The 22081-nt window shown below is 39.8% G+C and overlaps 1 protein-coding gene across 4 annotated transcripts; it reads left to right on the top strand.

Moving 5' to 3' along the window:
* Positions 1-2645: 2645 nt before the first annotated feature.
* mdm4 (MDM4 regulator of p53) lies at positions 2646-18726 on the top strand. 4 transcript variants are annotated; one of them, XM_062986937.1, is made up of 11 exons: positions 2646-2729; positions 8222-8303; positions 9127-9201; positions 10121-10254; positions 10346-10395; positions 10727-10791; positions 15121-15199; positions 15948-16099; positions 16205-16372; positions 17912-17980; positions 18076-18726. In XM_062986937.1, exons 2-11 carry the CDS (start codon positions 8232-8234, stop codon positions 18565-18567), a joined length of 1356 nt encoding a protein of 451 aa, XP_062843007.1. In that variant the 5' UTR covers positions 2646-2729; positions 8222-8231; the 3' UTR covers positions 18568-18726. The 4 variants fall into 4 exon arrangements, with proteins under 4 accessions (XP_062843007.1, XP_062843006.1, XP_062843009.1 ...); XM_062986936.1 differs by lacking the exon at positions 2646-2729 and adding an exon at positions 2999-3133; XM_062986939.1 differs by lacking the exon at positions 2646-2729 and adding an exon at positions 2999-3133 and having other exon boundaries at positions 16208-16372.
* Positions 18727-22081: the final 3355 nt, after the last annotated feature.

Genomic DNA, 22081 nt, shown 5'->3' on the forward strand with positions numbered 1-22081 from the left:
GTGCCATGTTGGAACTTTCAGTGACCAGTATGAGAGAGTGTGAGAGCTGTACTACTAAATTGAACACACCTGCTCCCTATGCACACCTGAGACCTAGTAACACTAACAAATCACATGACATTTTGGAGGGAAAATGACAAGCAGTGCTCAATTTGGACATTTAGGGGTGTAGTCTCTTAGGGGTGTACTCACTTTTGTTGCCGGTGGTTTAGACATTAATGGCTGTATATTGAGTTATTTTGAGGGAAGAATAAATTTACACTGTTATATAAGCTGCACACAGACTACTTTTCATTGTGTCAAAGTGTCATTTTGTCAGTGTTGTCCCATGAAAAGATATACTTAAATATCTGCAGAAATGTGAGGGGTGTACTCACTTTTGTGATACACTGTATATATATATATATATATATATATATATATATATATATATATATATATATATATATATATATATAATTTAATAAATATATATAAATAAAGCCATTAGGATTTGAAATACATAAAGACGTGTCTGTTTTTATTCTTATACGCTTTTACACTATTTATTTTTATATATATATATATATTATGTAATAACTATTTTATATAAATAGCCGGCTGGACCCCATGGGTTGGATTTTCGGAACTGTATAAGGTTTATTAATGATTTCTGTCTAAAAGAACTTTTGGCTTTTAGGCTGTCAGACAGTAGGACTCCTCTGAGACTGGCTTAAGACCATTAATATGTAAATTATAAATGTAAATATAAATTCTCAAAAGGCCATAATCAGTTATGTCCATTTAGATGCCCAACTGGTCAAAACCACCACTGAAATATGGACCCCAGTACTCCTTCCAGTACTGATATACACCGATCAGCCATAACAATAAAACCACCTCCTTGTTTCTACACTTACCATATAGAAGCACTTTGTAGTTCCACAATTACAGACCGTAGTCCATCAGTTTCTCTGCATGCTTTGTTAGCCTCCTTTCACGCTGTTCTTAAATGGTCAGGACCCCTACAGGACCACTACAGAGCAGGTATTATTTAAGTGGTGGATCATTCTCAGCCCTGCAGTGACACTGACATGGAGGTGGTGTGTTAGTGTCGGATAAGACACAGCAGCACTGCTGGAGTTTTTAAATACCGTGTCCACTCACTGTCCACTCTATTAGACACTACTACCTAGTTGGTCCACCTTGTAGATGTAAAGTCACAGAAGATTGCTGTTTACATCATCTAGACCAGTGGTTCTCAAACTTTTTAGACCAAGTACCACCACCCATTATCAAACCAAAACTTCCAAGTACCACCTATGTTTCTCATCATGGCACACATTAATTAGGTGTGTGTGTATATATTAGTGGTGGGAATTATGGCTTCTTGAAGGGAGCCGGATCTTTTGGCTCGGTTCCTTTTAAAGAGCCGTTCAAAGAAATGGCTCTTCGTTCTTCGGGAGGCGCTACTGGGTAAACTATAAGACACCCCCGATATTAATATCAAATTTTGCTACCTTGCCTTAAATGTATTCCTAATTCAAACAACACTTAAACGAGAAAAAAAAGTTACTTCAAAAGGAAAAAAACTACAGAGAAGAGACATACTGTGATTGCATCGCATTAAGTTTCAGAACAATCCTCTCTTGTGCAGAGATGTGACTGTGTTTGTTTCTGCTTTAAAACATAAGCGCCATGAAATAATCAGATTTAACACAATTAAACAAGTTTATAGTTTATTTCTCAATTATTTGCCATTATACTACTAGCTCTCTCTCTCTCTCTCTCTCTCTCTCTGTGTGTGTGTGTGTGTGTGTGTGTGTGTGTGTCTCGCTCGCTCTCCGTGATACTGAAAGTGTTTCGGATTTGAATATCGACAATAAACAGCTCTTATTACAATTTACGATTAATTCCCTCTACTGATGTGAAGCTGAATGGGTGGATTACAGTCTAGAACTGCGCAGAAATAAAAGACTCGGTTCCTTTCGTTCATTTCAAAGATCCGTTCAATAGAATCGGATCGTTCGCGAACGACTCATCACTAGTATATCTGCAGTTACCACTGACCATTTCAGTGAGTGCGCCTGTTTAGCGGAGCAGCCTCGTGATGTCAGGAACGAGATCAGTGAGATTCAAACGCAGATCTGCTCTGATAAAAGCGAGAGAGCTACTGATAACTTTACTGATAACTTTACTGAAGTTTCGAGATGGAAACCGCGAACGTGAAGTATAGACGTAATGAAGTACGGTGGCTGCGTAGCCCCGAATATTTTTAAAAACACATTCGTTTTAATTAAACTGATTTTATTAAAACAGAATTATAAGAACTTTGAAACAGATTTCATTAGTAATTTCCAATTTTTTATTTATTTTTTATTTATTTATAATTATTAAATTATTTATTTTTTCGGTGCATGTAATTACTTTTCCGAGATTATCTGGCGTACCACCTCGTGCTGCTTCACGTACCACCAGTGGTACGCGTACCACAGTTTGAGAACCACTGATCTAGACCTTCATCAGTGGTCACAGGACGCTTCCTATGGGGTGCTGTTGGTTGGTGGACTATTCTAAGTCCATCAGTGTCAGTGCTGAGAATGATCCACCACCTAAATAATACCTGCTCTGTGGGGGTCCTGGGAGAGTCCTGACCATTGAAGAACAGCATGAAAGGGGGCTAACAAAGCATGCAGAGAAACAGATGGACTACAGTCAGTAATTGTAGAACTATAAAGTGCTTCTATATGGTAAGTGGAGCTGATAAAATGTGTGTAGAAACAAGGAGGTGGTTTTAATGTTATGGCTGATCAGTGTAGGTGCCAAATCATCTCCTACTTAAATACAACGCTGCATTAATTTTAAGGTTGCGAGTTGTTTTGTTAGTAAATGGGACGAGAAAAAAATATTACTGAAGATACTTTTACTTTGAAAAGAGAAAATAAATAAGCGTGTATTTTTTTGAACTCGACTCTGCGTTTATCGGTGAACTCGGGAATCGACTCTCAGGCTTCGTCGCGTCCCACGTCAGTTATAGGAGGATAAAACGTAACCGCCTTTTATATAACTTTAATTTCAGTATCAATTTAATACCCCGAAACTCGTTAGAATATCTTGAAAAGTGTCAACAATGTAATGTTTTATTATTTTTGAGGTAAGACTTTTTAATATGTTTGGGTAAAGCTGTACAATTAACGCTTGTTTACACTCTTAGCTTTAGCCACAGTGCTAACTAGCAAACCCTGCAATTAGGTACAGTAGTATTGTTAATGCGGTTGTTTAATAACGCACCCTAATACTACTCTAATAAACAGTATGCATTTTTAGTAACAGCGGTATTTGCTGTGTGCTATTGATGCATACTATTTAGTACTGTAGTATGAGTTTGGGACAGAGTCTAAACGCCTGGCTGCTCTCTGTTGTTAGCTGTGTGCTAACATAGCTAGTTGGCTAATACCACACCACAAGGGCCGGGTTGGTTACATGTGAAGCTGTACGTATGTATGGAATTTAATAGCTAGCAAGGTTAGCATTTTATTTTGGTTATTATAACAGAATGTATTATAAGCTTGTGTGCTAATTTGGTGACAGCTAATGTAAAGTCACGGTGTTCCGGTCATTTTTCCACACATTACGTTAACTTTTATGAAAGCACATGTCAGTGAGGGATGCAGCGGTTGCACTGATGGTCTTAATCTTCTGGGTTTGGATAAGTCAATCAGGGATAAATCAGTAAATAATAAGTAAATAAGTATAATGGTGATAAAACTACGAGTTCAAATATGTTACTAGTACGGATTGGTTTGTTTACATTTGACAGCATGTTTTAAACGAGTGGACCTGAAATTGGCTTTGTCAATGCATTGTCATGCATATACAAATACATATCTACATATACAAATACATATCTACATATACAAAATACATATCTACATATACAAAATACATATCTACATATACAAATACATATCTACATATACAAATACATATCTACATATACAAATACATATCTACATATACAAAATACATATCTACATATACAAATACATATCTACATATACAAATACATATCTACATATACAAAATACATATCTACATATACAAATACATATCTACATATACAAAATACATATCTACATATACAAAATACATATCTACATATACAAAATACATATCTACATATACAAATACATATCTACATATACAAATACATATCTACATATACAAAATACATATCTACATATACAAATACATATCTACATATACAAATACATATCTACATATACAAATACATATCTACATATACAAATACATATCTACATATACAAAATACATATCTACATATACAAATACATATCTACATATACAAAATACATATCTACATATCTACATATACAAATACATATCTACATATACAAATACATATCTACATATACAAATACATATCTACATATACAAATACATATCTACATATACAAATACAAATACATATCTACATATACAAATACATATACAAATACATATCTACATATACAAAATACATATCTACATATACAAATACATATCTTCATATACAAATACATATCTACATATACAAATACATATCTACATATACAAATACATATCTACATATACAAAATACATATCTACATATACAAATACATATCTACATATACAAATACATATCTACATATACAAAATACATATCTACATATACAAATACATATCTACATATACAAAATACATATCTACATATACAAATACATATCTACATATACAAAATATAAAAGAAAATGGTCTTGCACTTGCACATGCATATTGATATACATATTTGCATATACATATCGGCATCTGCATATACATATCTACATATACAAAATACATATCTACATATACAAAATACATATCTACATATACAAAATACATATCTACATATACAAAATACATATCTACATATACAAAATACATATCTACATATACAAATACATATCTACATATACAAATACATATCTACATATACAAAATACATATCTACATATACAAATACATATCTACATATACAAAATACATATCTACATATACAAAATACATATCTACATATACAAATACATATCTACATATACAAATACATATCTACATATACAAATACATATCTACATATACAAATACATATCTACATATACAAAATACATATCTACATATACAAATACATATCTACATATACAAATACATATCTACATATACAAAATACATATCTACATATACAAATACATATCTACATATACAAAATATAAAAGAAAATGGTCTTGCACTTGCACATGCATATTGATATACATATTTGCATATACATATCGGCATCTGCATATACATATCTACATATAATATCTGCATATAAAAATACGTATCTACATATACATATCTGCATATAGATATACATATCTGCATATAGATATACATATCTGCATATATGCCTATTGATAAATATATACATATCTGCATATAGATATACATATCTGCATATATGCCTATTGATAAATATATACTTATCTGCATATAGATATACATATCTGCATATATGCCTATTGATAAATATATACTTATCTGCATATAGATATACATATCTGCATATATGCCTATTGATAAATATATACTTATCTGCATATAGATATACATATCTGCATATATGCCTATTGATAAATATATACATATCTGCATATAGATATACATATCTGCATATATGCCTATACATATCTGCATATATGCCTATTGATAAATATATACTTATCTGCATATAGATATACATATCTGCATATATGCCTATACATATCTGCATATATGCCTATTGATAAATATATACTTATCTGCATATAGATATACATATCTGCATATATGCCTATTGATAAATATATACATATCTGCATATAGATATACAGTGTATCACAAAAGTGAGTACACCCCTCACATTTCTGCAAATATTTCATTATATCTTTTCATGGGACAACACTATAGACATGAAACTTGGATATAACTTGGAGTAGTCAGTGTACAGCTTGTATAGCAGTGTAGATTTACTGTCTTCTGAAAATAACTCAACACACAGCCATTAATGTCTAAATAGCTGGCAACATAAGTGAGTACACCCCACAGTGAACATGTCCAAATTGTGCCCAAATGTGTCGTTGTCCCTCCCTGGTGTCATGTGTCAAGGTCCCAGGTGTAAATGGGGAGCAGGGCTGTTAAATTTGGTGTTTTGGGTACAATTCTCTCATACTGGCCACTGGATATTCAACATGGCACCTCATGGCAAAGAACTCTCTGAGGATGTGAGAAATAGAATTGTTGCTCTCCACAAAGATGGCCTGAGCTATAAGAAGATTGCTAACACCCTGAAACTGAGCTACAGCATGGTGGCCAAGGTCATACAGCGGTTTTCCAGGACAGGTTCCACTCGGAACAGGCTTCGCCAGGGTCGACCAAAGAAGTTGAGTCCACGTGTTCGGCGTCATATCCAGAGGTTGGCTTTAAAAAATAGACACATGAGTGCTGCCAGCATTGCTGCAGAGGTTGAAGACGTGGGAGGTCAGCCGGTCAGTGCTCAGACCATACGCCGCACACTGCATCAACTCGGTCTGCATGGTCGTCATCCCAGAAGGAAGCTGACGCACAAGAAAGCCCGCAAACAGTTTGCTGAAGACAAGCAGTCCAAGAACATGGATTACTGGAATGCCCTGTTGTCTGACGAGACCAAGATAAACTTGTTTGGCTCAGATGGTGTCGAGCATGTGTGGCGGCGCCCTGGTGAGAAGTACCAAGACAACTGTATCTTGCCTACAGTCAAGCATGGTGGTGGTAGCATCATGGTCTTGGGCTGCATGAGTGTTGCTGGCACTGGGGAGCTGCAGTTCATTGAGGGAAAAATGAATTCCAACATGTACTGTGACATTCTGAAACAGAGCATGATCCCCTCCCTTCGAAAACTGGGCCTCATGGCAGTTTTCCAACAGGATAACGACCCCAAACACAACCTCCAAGATGACAACTGCCTTGCTGAGGAAGCTGAAGGTAAAGGTGATGGACTAAACCCAATTGAGCACCTGTGGCGCATCCTCAAGTGGAAGGTGGAGGAGTTCAAGGTGTCTAACATCCAACAGCTCCGTGATGTCATCATGGAGGAGTGGAAGAGGATTCCAGTAGCAACTTGTGCAGCTCTGGTGAATTCCATGCCCAGGAGGGTTAAGGCAGTGCTGGATAATAATGGTGGTCACACAAAATATTGACACTTTGGGCACAATTTGGACATGTTCACTGTGGGGTGTACTCACTTATGTTGCCAGCCATTTAGACATTAATGGCTGTGTGTTGAGTTATTTTCAGAAGACAGTAAATCTACACTGCTATACAAGCTGTACACTGACTACTCTAAGTTATATCCAAGTTTCATGTCTATAGTGTTGTCCCATGAAAAGATATAATAAAATATTTGCAGAAATGTGAGGGGTGTACTCACTTTTGTGATACACTGTACATATCTGCATATATGCCTATACATATCTGCATATATGCCTATACATATCTGCATATACAAATACATATCTACATATACACATACATATCTACCTATACATATCTGCATATCTACATATGCAAATACATATCTGCATGTGCATGTACATATTTGCATATACGCCTATGCATATCTGCATATACGCCTGTACATATCTGCATATACATATCTGCATATACGCCTGTTCTACACATAAGCATATACGCCTGTACATATCTGCATATACGCCTCTGCATATCTGCATATCTGCATATACGCCTGTTCTACATATACGCCTGTTCTATACATAAGCATATACGCCTGTACATATCTGCATATACGCTTGTACATATATACATATCTGCATATACGCCTGTACATATCTGCATATACATATACATAATTCTTTCGCCATACTATTGCCATTTTCTCTAAATCGATAGCTGACCGTCATTTGTTAATGACCGACAATTAATTGATATCAGACAATCTTACGGCGTCTTATCGTAATATAAAATACATAAGTGTCAGAACAGTAAGATGTACACAAGCACTGTACACAATGGTGGTCAATTCATATGAATGTTTTTTTTTGGTTTGGAATGCTATTTAGTTGTCAGTGTAGTTTTAGAAACATCATTTTGTCATGACGTTGATACCTGCATACCTACTCAAAACCCCTTTCTATTGTCTTTACAGTTTGTTAAATATGATGTCACTGTCATCATCCCTGGCCCTGACTTCAGCACATGCAGGAGTACTGCCTGCGGGGGAGACTCGGGTAAGCTTGAGGAGCTGACCAACATACTCAGTGTTGTTATAACACACATATAACACACACATCACATGCACACACTCAACTGTGCTCTTGACTCTAAGCTGTATGACAAATTACCATTCGACTGCTGTTGATCCAATTTAAATGATCAGCAATGGCTAATTTTACTAATTACTGCGATTTTGTATTGGTTCTATTGAGAAGAGACAGTCATTTTACTGTAAACACCCTTAATATGCAGTGCATGCAGATCACCTAGCAGCAAATAACACAGGAGTGAATTATAGCAACGCTGTATTATTGGAGTTGACGTGACCTGCCAAAACTCATCTATCTAAAGTGCATTCTCTAAAAAAGACTGTAGTTTGCTCAAGTGTTAAATGCATTTTAACAAAGTCCACACTAGTTTTTTTGTGTCTTGCGTATAGAAGAGATGTCCATATTTTGACCAAATGCAAGGGTACTGTATGTTTGGTCACATCATTTTATAATATTATATTGTTTAGGGCTGCGAAGCATGGAACTGGGCCCTTGTGGTTAGTTACTAAATGGGACAGTTTGGGACAGTGGTAAGCCTATATGGTAGAGCTTTGGGTTATCTATGTAAAGGTTGAGTGTTCGAATCCCAGCTCTGCCATGCAGCCACTTGTGATCTTGAGCAAGGCCCTTAACCCTCTCTGCTCCAGGGACGCCATACAATGCAAAGAAAGAATTTCATTGTTTCAGGCGTTGCATTCTATTCTATTAAGTTTGTTTGTTCCTTTCGCTTCTGTATAAATGGCGATTGTGTATTGTGTTTAAAATAGACTCTTTCATTGTAATGCAGGTCAAGCCCATGCTTCCCCTCCTGCAAATTCTTTGGGTAGCTGGAGCTCAGGGGACTGTGTTCACTCTGAAGGAGGTCAGTGCTTTTAAAAGTTATGTTCTAACATTGTGGAAAATGAAACGTCATTTTGCTTCTCATAGAACTGAATAGTGCTGTAAATGAACCTGAAAAACCTACTTTTCATTTCATGTCTCAGTTGGAGAGCCCTGAAAAATTGAATTTATTTAATTATTATAATTTTGACGTCACTTTCTAAACACTTTGGTTACATTCATGACAGGACAGGTAGTTACTGGTCACACATGATTCATCAGATCAAGTTTTTTGTCAAACACAGTCATGGACAATTTTATATCTCCAATTCGCCTCACATGCATGGGGGCGGCACGGTGGCTAAGCGGGTAGCACTGTCGCCTCACAGCAAGAAGGTCCTGGGTTTGATGGAGTTTGCATGTTCTCCCAGTGTCTGTGTGGGTTTCCTCCTGGTGCTCCGGTTTCCCCCCCACAGTCCAAAGACGTGCAAGTGAGATAAATTAGAGACACTAAATCGTCCAAGAATATGTGCAATATAACCTTGTGAACTGATGAACCTCGTGTAATGAGTAACTACCGTTCCTGTCATGAATGTAACCAAAGTGTAAAACATGACGTTAAAATCCTAATAAACAAACAAACTAACCTAACTTGCATGTCTTTGGACTGTGGGAGGGAACCGGAGCACCCGGAGGAAACCCACACAGAAACTGGGAGACCATGCAAACTTGACACAGAAAGGACGCGAACCGCTCCACCTGGTGATTGAACCCAGGACCTTCTTGCTGTGCCTTGTCCAGCCTCTGTGCCTCCCTGGAAAATTGATTGGCAATACATCTTAACCAATATATTACATTGATCAGATGCCATTTTCATATTCATATTTTATTTTAAAGTTTGACCATTGGGCCACTCCAACCCTCAGTGTGAATATTGATGAGAACCCAACTGTTTTCTACAGGTCATTCACCACCTTGGCCAGTACATCATGATAAAGAAAATGTACGACCAGCAACAGCAGCACATAGTATATTGTCGAGGTGATCCGCTCGGTGAGCTCCTACAGCTGGAAAGCTTTTCTGTCAGAAACCCCAGGTGAGTTTATAACTTCTTACTAAGGGCAAACAACGGCAGAAATAAAAAGTAAAAAAAAAATAGTTAACAGGTTTGTCTGTCTGATTTACAGCCCTATCTATGAGATGCTGAAGAGGAATTTGCTTATTGTAAATTGTCCAGGTAGGTTGGCAATAATTACTAGTCAGTACTTTTGTGTTAATTTGAATTGTTCTACACAGCCCAGTTTACCGAATTGCCTTAAGATTTGGATGTGTGTGTGTGTGTGTATGTGTGATTATTCTTAATAAAAATAAAAAAAAGAGCCCGAGATCAAGCCACATTCAGAAATGGGTTTGTATTCGTCGAGGTCCATTCTTCTAATACATTTTTCCGTCTACGCCACATGTCTGGCTAATGGCATGAATGTTTCTGTTAAATCTGAGAATGAATGATGGCTAGTTAATAAAGGGCAGGTTGTTTTCTATGTTACTATGTCTTATTTGAAATGCAGACGCAGCAAAGAATGTTTCAGTCGACAAGGAATCTAGTCTGTCTCCATGTGAAGATCCTGGCCAGGTAAAACGCATGGTGCTCAGAAGAAATGCCGCTCGTCGACCCTTTCATGGCAAACGGCTTCATATGAACGGATATCGGAACCCGCTTAGATAGTTGTGCTTTGGGTTTAACTAGATAGTAATCAAAGTCTGAGTGACTTTATGAAGTATGAAGACCTAAAAAGCTGTTTTTTTTTTTTCCTCCAAACTTTTTTTTTCTCTGAACCGTTTTTCTAAAGTGTGGCTATTAATAAATGCTTCGACATAAGCAAACTTAAAAAATGTTTTTGCCATTTAAAATTGACATTAATTCTGTCAAACAGTTATAAACAAACAAAAGATCATAAATAAATGACCTAAAATTCACACTGATAAGCTGAGACATTTAATTGGCATATTTTTAATCCAAGAAAATAAAGACCACTATATTTATGTACATTTATGTATGCAAATGCAATAAGAGCAAGGACCTATGATTTGTTAATTCTCTTGAACCTCAAAAACATTAAAAAAAAAGTTGGGACATTGTTATGAATTACGTTTCTTAATCGTTTGGGAATCGTTCTTGATACAAGGAGACATCTGGACTGCAGACAGGCCAGTCAAGCACATACACTCTTATTTATTATTGTTTATACATTTTCTCCCAATTTAGCATAGTCAATTTGTCTTCCGCTGCTGGGGGATCCCGAATTGCAGTCGAGGTGGGGATATTGCTGCTCACGCCTCCTCCGACCCGCGTGCAGCCTTTACCGGAACCCTTTTTTACTTATACACTCTGTACAGGCGCCTCTCTATCTGCTAATCAAGGACCTTACACAGCTTTTGAAGACCCCAACCACATAGTCCGGTCATCCCGCCCTAGCAGACACGGTAGCCAATTAGTGTCTGCTAGATGGCGCTCAGTGTGTTGCGCTGGTGGCAAGGTCGAGTTTCGAACAGAGGAGTTCCGAATCTCTGTGCTATTGTGCCACCTGGGCGCCACGAATTACACTTCTTAATGGTTTGGGAATCATTCTTGCTTGATACAAGAGGAGGAATCTGGACTGCAGACAGATCAGTCAAGCACATGCATTCTATGAAGCTACTCTGTTGAGATTTCTTTGGATTCCCTGATTTTTTTATTTATTTTTTTTACAATATTTTTGCGGTCTTGTACTTATTTTGCACTTTACTCTTAATCTTACTATTATAACCTTACTCTTATTTTGCCCTTGTCCCAAGTTTTTGTGTTACTGGCCCCAAATTCAGTTATATATATATATATATATATACAGGGGTTGGACAAAATAACTGAAACACCTGGTTTTAGACCACAATAATTTATTAGTATGGTGTAGGGCCTCCTTTTGCGGCCAATACAGCGTCAATTCGTCTTGGAAATGACATATACAAGTCCTGCACAGTTGTCAGAGGGATTTTAAGCCATATATGTAAAAATGGGCCCCCTCAACAAATGTCACACATATATATATATATATATATATACAGGGGTTGGACAAAATAACTGAAACACCTGTCATTTTAGTGTGGGAGGTTTCATGGCTAAATTGGACCAGTCTGGTGGCCAATCTTCATTAATTGCACATTGCACCAGTAAGAGCAGAGTGTGAAGGTTCAATTAGCAGGGTAAGAGCAGTTTTGCTCAAAATATTGCAATGCACACAACATTATGGGTGACATACCAGAGTTTGGGTGGTGGATCATTGCAATATTTTGAGCAAAACTGTGCTCTTACCCTGCTAATTGAACCTTCACACTCTGCTCTTACTGGTGCAATGTGCAATTAATGAAGATTGGCCACCAGACTGGTCCAATTTAGCCATGAAACCTACCACACTAAAATGACAGGTGTTTCAGTTATTTTGTCCAACCCCTGTATATACATACTTGTGCTAGATGGGCGCGTCACTGCCAAGGACTACCGAACCATTCTGGAGGACCATGTGCATCCAATGGCGGTGCCGTGTATCAGGATGACAATGCACCAATACACACAGCAAGACTGGTGAAAGATTGGTTTGATGAACATGAAAGTGAAGTTGAACATCTCCCATGGCCTGCACAGTCACCAGATCTAAATATTATTGGTGTTTTGGAGAAGCGAGTCAGGAAACGTTTTCCTCCACCAGCATCACGTAGTGACCTGGCCACTATCCTGCAAGAAGAATGGCTTAAAATCCCTCTGACCACTGTGCAGGACTTGTATATGTCATTTCCAAGACGAATTGACGCTGTATTGGCCGCAAAAGGAGGCCCTACACCATACTAATAAATTATTGTGGTCTAAAACCAGGTGTTTCAGTTTCATTGTCCAACCCCTGTGTATATATATATATATATATATATATATATATATATATATATATATATATATTTACATATATTTACAAATAGGTTTTTGTGCTTCAGTCAGTTAAATAAACATTCAGTAAAATTAACAAATCACAGATTCTTGTTTTTATTGTATTTCCCAATGTCCCAACTCCACCCCTAACCCAAAAAATCCTCCAAACAAACAAAAAATAACCATAATTAACAATGGGGATCTTTGTTGCAAAGCCGTCCTTTTCCAACCAGACTGACCACAGAACCCAGTTCCAGGAGCGAATTCCAGGAAACTCCAGACCTTCATGCTTGTGGTTTTAGTTTGCCTTGAAAGGGTAGAAGAGCAGCTATCTTCATCAGTCGTGTGTGTACAGAGTGGCACCGTCTCTGTACGTCCCCATGGCCGGCTTCACCTGGTGGTCTTCAGTTGGGGGTGGAAAGCCACCAGTGTGGGCCTGGCTAATGGGGAAACAGAGTACACGTCTCTGTTTGTCACTCAGAGTTTCCCTTCTCTGCTCCGTTGCTTATTCAGACAGGATGACAGCTCTTTTGGTTTTTTATCCCACTCACCGGCCTTTTCCGCCCTTTGCCCCTCTATCTTTTACTAGGCCTGTCACAATTATAAGTTAACCAGTAGATATCACTGTAACGTCATACACTGATCAGCCGTAATATTAAAACCACATCCTTGTTTCTACACTCACTTTCCATTTTATCAGCTTCACTTACCATATAGAAGCACTTTGTAGTTCTACAATTACTGACTGTAGTCCATCTGTTTATCTACATGCTTTGTTAGCCCCCTTTCATGCTGTTCTTCAGTGGTCAGGACCACTACAGAGCAGGTATTATTTGGGTGGTGGATCATTCTCAGCACTGCAAAGACACTGACATGGTGGTGGTGTGTTAGTGTGTGTTGTGCTGTTATGAGTGGATCAGACACAGCAGTGCTGTCACTGCTGGACTGAGAATAGTTCACCAACCAAAAATAACCAGCCAACAGCACCCCGTGGGCAGCATCCTGTGACCACTGATAAAGGTCTAGAAGATGACCAACTCAAACAGCAGCAATAGATGAGAGATCGTCTCTGACTTTACATCTACCAGGTGGACCAACTAGGTAGGAGCGTCTAATAGAGTGGACAGTGAGTGGACACGATATTTAAAAACTCCAGCAGCGCTGCTGTGTCTGATCCACTCATACCAGCACAACACACACTAACACACCACCACTATGTGTGTCACTGCAGTGCCGAGTATAATCCACCTGAATAATACCTACTCTGTGGTGATCCTGACAATTAAAGAACAGGGTGAAAGCAGGCTAAAAAGGTATGCAAAGAAACAGATGGACTACAGTCAGTAATTGTAGAACTATAAAGTGCTCCTATATGGTAAGTGGAGTGGATCAAATGGACAGTGAGTGTAGAAACATATTTTAAATGGTATTGAAAGAAGCTCACTTGTTGAGATTTGGGAATCTAGGGTTCGGGCATCTGCATGAACAAGATTGGCTAATGTCTGAGGCGGGGGAGGATGGTTGAAACACCCTAGCCATTGGCAATATGTGCTATAATATAGGTAATTCTTGATATTTAATATAATGAAGAATAATCAGTAGCAAAACACCAACAGTCAGACTAGTTATGCGAATGACAGTCCAAAATTCGAGAGCTAAAATGTTGTGACAGGCCTATATTCCAGACATAAAACCACAACACTGGGAGTTTCACAGCCATGGGTTTACACACCGGAGAATTTGCTTTGGGTGGTTAAGGTGTTCCTGGTGACCAAGTAGGTTTTGTTGATTGTTATAATGAAAAGGATATACAAAGATTTGATTACCTTATTAAAAATTTCACCTAGACCATGGGTTTATAGCTCGATCAAGCATCGATCCCTTTCTCACCTTTCCCTTCCCCCTGTCCCTCTAAACAAGGCCTGTGTTGTGGAGGAGCTGCTATTCTGCCTGGTCTCAGACCCCTGCTTCAGCCACTAATGCGGCTGCTTCTTTCCTGTGTAGGTATCCGGCGGGACGATCGGCTCCGGACAGGGAGGCATGCAGAACTCCTCTCAGAGAAGACCGCGGGATGAGGATTCAGGTGTGCACTTAGGTTTCATAAAATTATCAGGGCATGACGACTGCGCTGGTGTGATCTGTTATTGTCGTGTACAATTACATATCATGATGGATATCTGCTACTCCAGGTTGAGCCTTGGTACAGTAAGGTCCTGGTAGGTTGTCACAGCTAATTGGAGCCATGCGATGGTCCAACAGATGATCAACTGGGTTCAAGTCTAGGGAATTAGGGGGCCAGGGTAGTTCTTGGACGTCTCGGTCATGCTCATCCAACCAGTGTTGGACATTTCTAGCCATGTGACATTCCATCCGCCCCAGGGAGGACGATCCGCATGTATTGGTGTACGTGATCTGCAAGGATGGTTTCATACCCAAATCGGTTAAAGAGTGCCTCCCACACCTTATATACCCATCAAGCCAGCTCACGAAATGTGAGGATTGGTTGGACTAGTCGCTCTTATTCAATTACTTTGATGTCCAGTTGTTAGTGATTCCTGTGGAAGACCTGGAAGTGGCCCGGTACTATGCAGCCCCACCCATAGAACGATTTGTGCACCGTGTTGACATGTTTACCTCATCACCAGTGTTAGAATGATCTGCAATTTGAGCCACACTAGCTCTTTGTTGGTCCTTATCAGATTCCTTGATGTTCTTTGGCATCAGTGAGTCTTTGCTGCCCAGCAACCTGTCTACACTTGAATCAATAAATCCAGTCGTTGTAAATCCAAACACTATTCAGTCAAGCAACCATGTGCTTCATTCGCTTATAGACTTGTTAGATGGCCTGCCCACATCCGCTTGTAAGCGGCCAAAGCTGGACCTGAGTATCGACGACTCCGACATGTCTGGCCTGCCCTGGTGGTTTCTGGATAACCTGCACAGTGGTAGAAGCAACGGCTCGACAGACCTCGTCACAAATCAAGTAAGAGTGATGGATCGTTTTTGATGTTCCGAATACATATTCTTTCAGTGATCTGGTCAGCATAGGTCAATGTCATTAATTGTATTACCTTTTTCCTTTTGAAAGCAGGAGGGGGACACGGCCATTGTGTCGGATGACCGGTGGGCTCTTACTGAGCCAGAGAGCGAGCAGATGAGCGTCGAGATGAAGGAGGCGGCACTCGAACAAGGCACTGAACCTGATTTTCCTCAGGAGGAAGAGGGACAAAGGAAGGGCCGAAAAGAAGACAAGGAGGTGAGGAAGGCTGCGTAATGTCCCTAGTATCACAAAGCAGTTTCCACTCAGGGTTTCAGAAATTGTTGGACCCCAAGCTCTCTGGGACATAGTCCTCAAAATAATAAAAAGATCGTCCCAGTTCCTACTCTACAACATCAAGATGCAGTAAAAACACAAGCTGCGACCAGAGCTGGATTCTGGATACATGGTATCGAATCCAGCTCTGCCCTACCATCTCGAGGCTGAGTGGCTACATGAACAACAATTGGCCGGTTGCTCAGTTGGGGGGCGGGACAAGGGGCCGGAAGTGGGTCTCTCTCTGTCAGAATGGTGCAGTTACGACCTCTGCCGGCTGATTAGAGGCGCCTGCACAAGAGATGAAGTAGGAGTGCTCTTAGGGTGTGTCCCTCCGCATGCAACGCTAGGTGGCGCAACACTCGTCAATGTGGGTGAAAAAATGCAGGCGGCTGCTGCTCATGTTTCGGAGGGGATGTGGGTTAGCTTCGATCTCCTCGGTCAGGGCAGGGTTCGGCATACTCAGCGAGGAAGCACGATGCAAATTGGATAATTAGACGAAAAAGGGGAGAAAATAATAATAATAAAAAAAGCATCTTATTAAACAAAAGTTGTCTACTTAAACTAGCGTAGGAAATGTTTACTGTGGAAGCACTTTTGTAAGTCGCCCCTGTATTAGAGCGTCTGCTAAGTGCCGAAAATTTAAATGTAGAAATGTTTTGATGTGTTATGAAAGTTATCCTGCTCTGAATTTTTGGCATACCATGGTATTCTTGGAATGTCAATGATTTCTCCACCTGTTTTCTTATTTTGAGTGAGTGAGTAAGTGGAATACATACACCCATCAGCCATAACATTAAAACCACCTCCTTGTTTCTACACTCACTGTCCATTTTATCAGCTCCACTTACCATATAAAAGCACTTTGTAGTTCTACAATTACTGACTGTAGTCCATATGTTTCTCTGCATGCTTTGTTAGCCCCCTTTCATGCTGTTTTTCACTGGTCAGGACCACCACAGAGCAGGTATTATTTAGGTGTTGGATCATTCTCAGCACTGCACTGACACTGACATGGTGGTGGTGGGTTAGTGTGTGTTGTGCTGGTACAGCAGCAGTAGGTGAGCAATCAGCTCTGACTTTACATCTACAAGGTGGACCAACTAGGTAGGAGTGTCTAACAGAGTGGACAGTGAGTGGACACGGTATTTAAAAACTCATACCAGCACAACACACACTAACACACCACCACCATGTCAGTGTCACTGCAGGGCAGAGAATGATCCACCACCTGAATAATACCTGCTCTGTGATGGTCCTGGGAGAGTCCTGACCCATGAAGAACAGCATGAAAGGGGGCTATTAAAGCATGCAGAGAAACAGATGGACAACAGTCAGTAAAGTGCTTCTATATGGTAAGTGGAGCTGATAAAATGGACAGTGAGTGTAGAAACAAAGAGGTGGTTTTAATGATATGACTGATCACCCAAAGCTCTACCTACTAGGCTAATCTTAATCTTTTAAACGTTTGCATGTTTTTAGATTGAGGACGAGTTGAACGATGACTCGCAGTGTGTAAGTGATGATACGGACACAGAGATCTCATCACCGGTAAGATTTTCTGTGTATATACCTGCCATGCCATGCCATGTCTCTAATACCATTTTATGTAGTTGTACCAATTATCCTTAATGTCATTGACGCAGGACGCCTGGCAGTGCTCAGAATGCCACAAGTTCAACTCTTCCACCCAGCGCTACTGCATGCGCTGCTGGGCTCTGCGCAAAGACTGGTACAAAGACTGCCTAGAACTGGTCCAGGACCTTTCACGACCGGAAGGCAGAAAAGAAGACGAAGACGGCATCGACGTTCCCGACTGCCCCAGGACCGTCTCTGCGCCCGTCCTCCTGCCCTCGCATTGTGCATCTCGCAACCTTCCCACGTTACCCCACTCTACCAAGGGCAAAGCCCCATGCAGGCCGCTACACAGCTCACAGGAAAGCCAAGAAGACCGTGAGGCCTTGCTGCAACCATGCATGATGTGTCGCATGCGCCCGCGAGACGGCAATATCATACACGGACGCACGGCGCATTTGCTCACCTGCTTTTTCTGCGCACGGAAACTGCACAAGTCTCACTCGCCGTGTCCGGGCTGCGGCCAGATCATCCAGAAAGTCATCAAGACGTATTTATCTTGAAGGTTGACGCGGCGGTTTGTGTGGAACACACCCGCACACATGATTTACGTGTGTAGCTGAACTTGACATGCATTGTAAGGGCTATACGCTGTCTAACAGTATGAATACAAAATCTACAGGATGCACAGAGAGCTTATAACGTACGTGAGAGTGCTTATAATGTACATCAGAGAGCTTATAATGTACATGATAGAGCTTATAACATACATAATAGAGCTTATAACGTACACGATAGAGCTTATAATGTACATGAGATAGCTTATAACGTACACGATAGAGCTTATAATGTACATGATAGAGCTTATATCGTACATGAGAGAGCTTATAACGTACACAATAGAGCTTATAATGTACATGGTAGAGCTTATAATGTACATGGTAGAGCTTATATCGTACATGAGAGAGCTTATAACGTACACAATAGAGCTTATAATGTACATGGTAGAGCTTATATCGTACGTTATAAGCTCTCATGTACGATATAAGCTCTACCATGTACATTATAAGCTCTTGTGTACGTTATAAGCTCTATCATGTACGTTATAAGCTCTCTCATGTACGATATAAGCTCTCATGTACATTATAAGCTCTATTGTGTACGTTATAAGCTCTCATGTACGATATAAGCTCTATCATGTGCGTTATAAGCTCTCTCATGTACGATATAAGCTCTCATGTACATTATAAGCTCTATTGTGTACGTTATAAGCTCTATCATGTACGTTGAGCTCTGTCATGTACGTTATAAGCTCTCATGTACATGATAGCTTATAATGTACACGATAGAGCTAATAACGTTCATTAGAGCTTATAACGTACATGATGGAGCTTATGTACATTCTAAACTCTCATGTGCATTACAAGCTCTATCATGTATGTTATGAGAGAGCTTAGAATGTACATGATAGAGCTTATAACATTCATGATAGAGCTTATAATGTGCATGGTAGAGCTTATGATGTACATTTATAACATACATGAGAGAGCTTATATTGTACATGATAGCTTATAACGTTCATGAGAGCTTATAACGTACATGATAGAGCTTATGTACATAATAGGATCTATCATGTACGTTATAAGCTCTCTTATGTACATTATAAGCTCTCGTACATTTTAAGCTCTTTTATGTACGTTATAAAATCTGCCATGCACATTATAAGCTCTACCATGTACATTATAAGCTCTCTTAAAACGTACATAATAGAGCTTATAATGCACATGATAGAGCTTATAATGCACATAAGATAGCTTCAAACGTACACGAACAGGGGTCGGCACATCTGTTCATTAGCTATCTGTCACCCAAGCTGTAGGTTAACATTTCCATAATTTAATTACTTGCTAATTTAATTAATTAAGCTTAGTTAATTAAATTACTTGACCTCATTTGACCCAAATAAAATAAAAAAAATTATATATATATAATTGGCAGCTGTATATAGTCATGCAAACGTTTAGACAAGCCTGAACAGTCAGTGTTTTGTTGTTTTTTTTTTATTTATTTGTAAAATAAACAAAAAAATTATTCAGATGGTTTTGAATAATCTAATTTAACAAATAATTCAAAGTCTTAAAAAAATTGACGATTGTAATTAGCACAGTGCCTCCGCATCAGTTCTCAATAAGTAACCACGTGAACGGTTATTTATTTCTTTTTTTTTATTATTTATGCTTCATAAGTAACGGCTGAATTTTACAACCGACATGCCGCTCTACCGCTTTACTGCCAGCGATCGCTTCTTAAGTACTTTGTAAATGGACTTTTCCCCTGTATCTCCCAGTCTAGTCATTTCCAACTCCCCCAATCTGGTCGAAGAAAGCCAGAGCGCCCCTTCTGTGGCTGCTTATTATCACCTGCCAGGGTTGGGTTCCCACACAGAGCCATGTAGCAAGAACAGACCCCGTCTGACCTTCACTCCCTCAGACACGGCCAGGCACAGAAGTATCAAATGAAGAACATATAGCTTGAAAACACAGTCCCTTTGTTTTGGCCGTCTGGGCTAGCCATTTATCCACCTCTATTGTAAATAGTTATATTTGTAAATATACAGCAGATTGAAGTGTAAATATTGTAAAGCAGAAGAAGCAGCTTATATCTTATGTAAGACTTTGCCCAGAACTTGGATTTTATGCTTGTCTGACTAGTTCTACGGCCAGTGTGGGACATGTCTGACTGGTTCTATGGTCATTGCGGGGACACGTCTGACTGGTTCGACACGTCTGACTAGTTCTACAGTCAGTGTGGGACACATCTGACTGGTTCTACATGTCTGACTAGTTCCACGGTTCTACGGTCAGTGCAGGGACACGTCTGACTGATTCTATGGTCAGTGCGGGTCATGTCTGACTGATTCTATGGCCAGTGTGGGTCATGTCTGACTGGTTCTACGGTCAGTGCAGGGACATGTCTGACTGGTTCTATGGTTAGTCTGGGTCATGTCTGACTGTAGAACTAATCAGATGCGTAGAACCAGTCAGACATGACCCAGACTAACCGTAGAACCAGTCAGACATGACCCAGACTGATTGTAGAACTAATCAGATGCGTAGAACCAGTCAGACATGACCCAGACTAACCGTAGAACCAGTCAGACATGATCCAGACTGATTGTAGAACTAATCAGATGCGTAGAACCAGTCAGACATGACCCAGACTAACCGTAGAACCAGTCAGACATGACCCAGACTAACCGTAGAACCAGTCAGACATGATCCAGACTGATTGTAGAACTAATCAGATGCGTAGAACCAGTCAGACATGACCCAGACTAACCGTAGAACCAGTCAGACATGACCCAGACTAACCGTAGAACCAGTCAGACATGATTCAGACTGATTGTAGAACTAATCAGATGCGTAGAACCAGTCAGACATGACCCAGACTAACCGTAGAACCAGTCAGACATGACCCAGACTGATTGTAGAACTAATCAGATGCGTAGAACCAATCAGTCTGGGTCATGTCTGACTGGTTCTACGGTTAGTCTGGGTCATGTCTGACTGGTTCTACGGTTAGTCTGGGTCATGTCTGACTGGTTCTACGGTTAGTCTGGGTCATGTCTGACTGGTTCTACGGTTAGTCTGGGTCATGTCTGACTGGTTCTACGGTCAGCGTGGGTCATGTCTGACTGGTTCTACGATCAGTCTGGGTCATGTCTGACTGGTTCCACGGTCAGCGTGGGTCATGTCTGACTGGTTCTACGGTCAGTCTGGGTCATGTCTGACTGGTTCTACGGTCAGCGTGGGTCATGTCTGACTGGTTCTACGGTCAGCGTGGGTCATGTCTGACTGGTTCTACGGTTAGTCTGGGTCATGTCATGTCACGGACCACATACAAACCCGAGCTTCACCGAAGTGTGAGTGTGGTGCCTCCAGCCCTGTTACCCTGTGTACCTGTACCTGTGCCTTATGTCTGTGGGAAACTCCAACTTGCTAAAGGAAGCTGGTACAGAAGATGTGTTGCTGTTTACAGCTTGCTTTTTATTTAAATTCCACCCTGTTACTTACGAAT

Source organism: Trichomycterus rosablanca, chromosome 24 (assembly GCF_030014385.1).
Source record: "Trichomycterus rosablanca isolate fTriRos1 chromosome 24, fTriRos1.hap1, whole genome shotgun sequence".
NCBI lineage: Eukaryota > Metazoa > Chordata > Actinopteri > Siluriformes > Trichomycteridae > Trichomycterus > Trichomycterus rosablanca.

Bases quoted from the DNA above. Each gene is read 5' to 3' on its own strand.
- mdm4 (XM_062986937.1), top strand. From the start codon at position 8,232: ATGATGTCACTGTCATCATCCCTGGCCCTGACTTCAGCACATGCAGGA. The intron at 10,396-10,726 runs GTAGGTTGGCAA...TTTGAAATGCAG, and splicing joins GCTTATTGTAAATTGTCCAG to ACGCAGCAAAGAATGTTTCA. The intron at 17,981-18,075 runs GTAAGATTTTCT...TCATTGACGCAG, and splicing joins ACACAGAGATCTCATCACCG to GACGCCTGGCAGTGCTCAGA.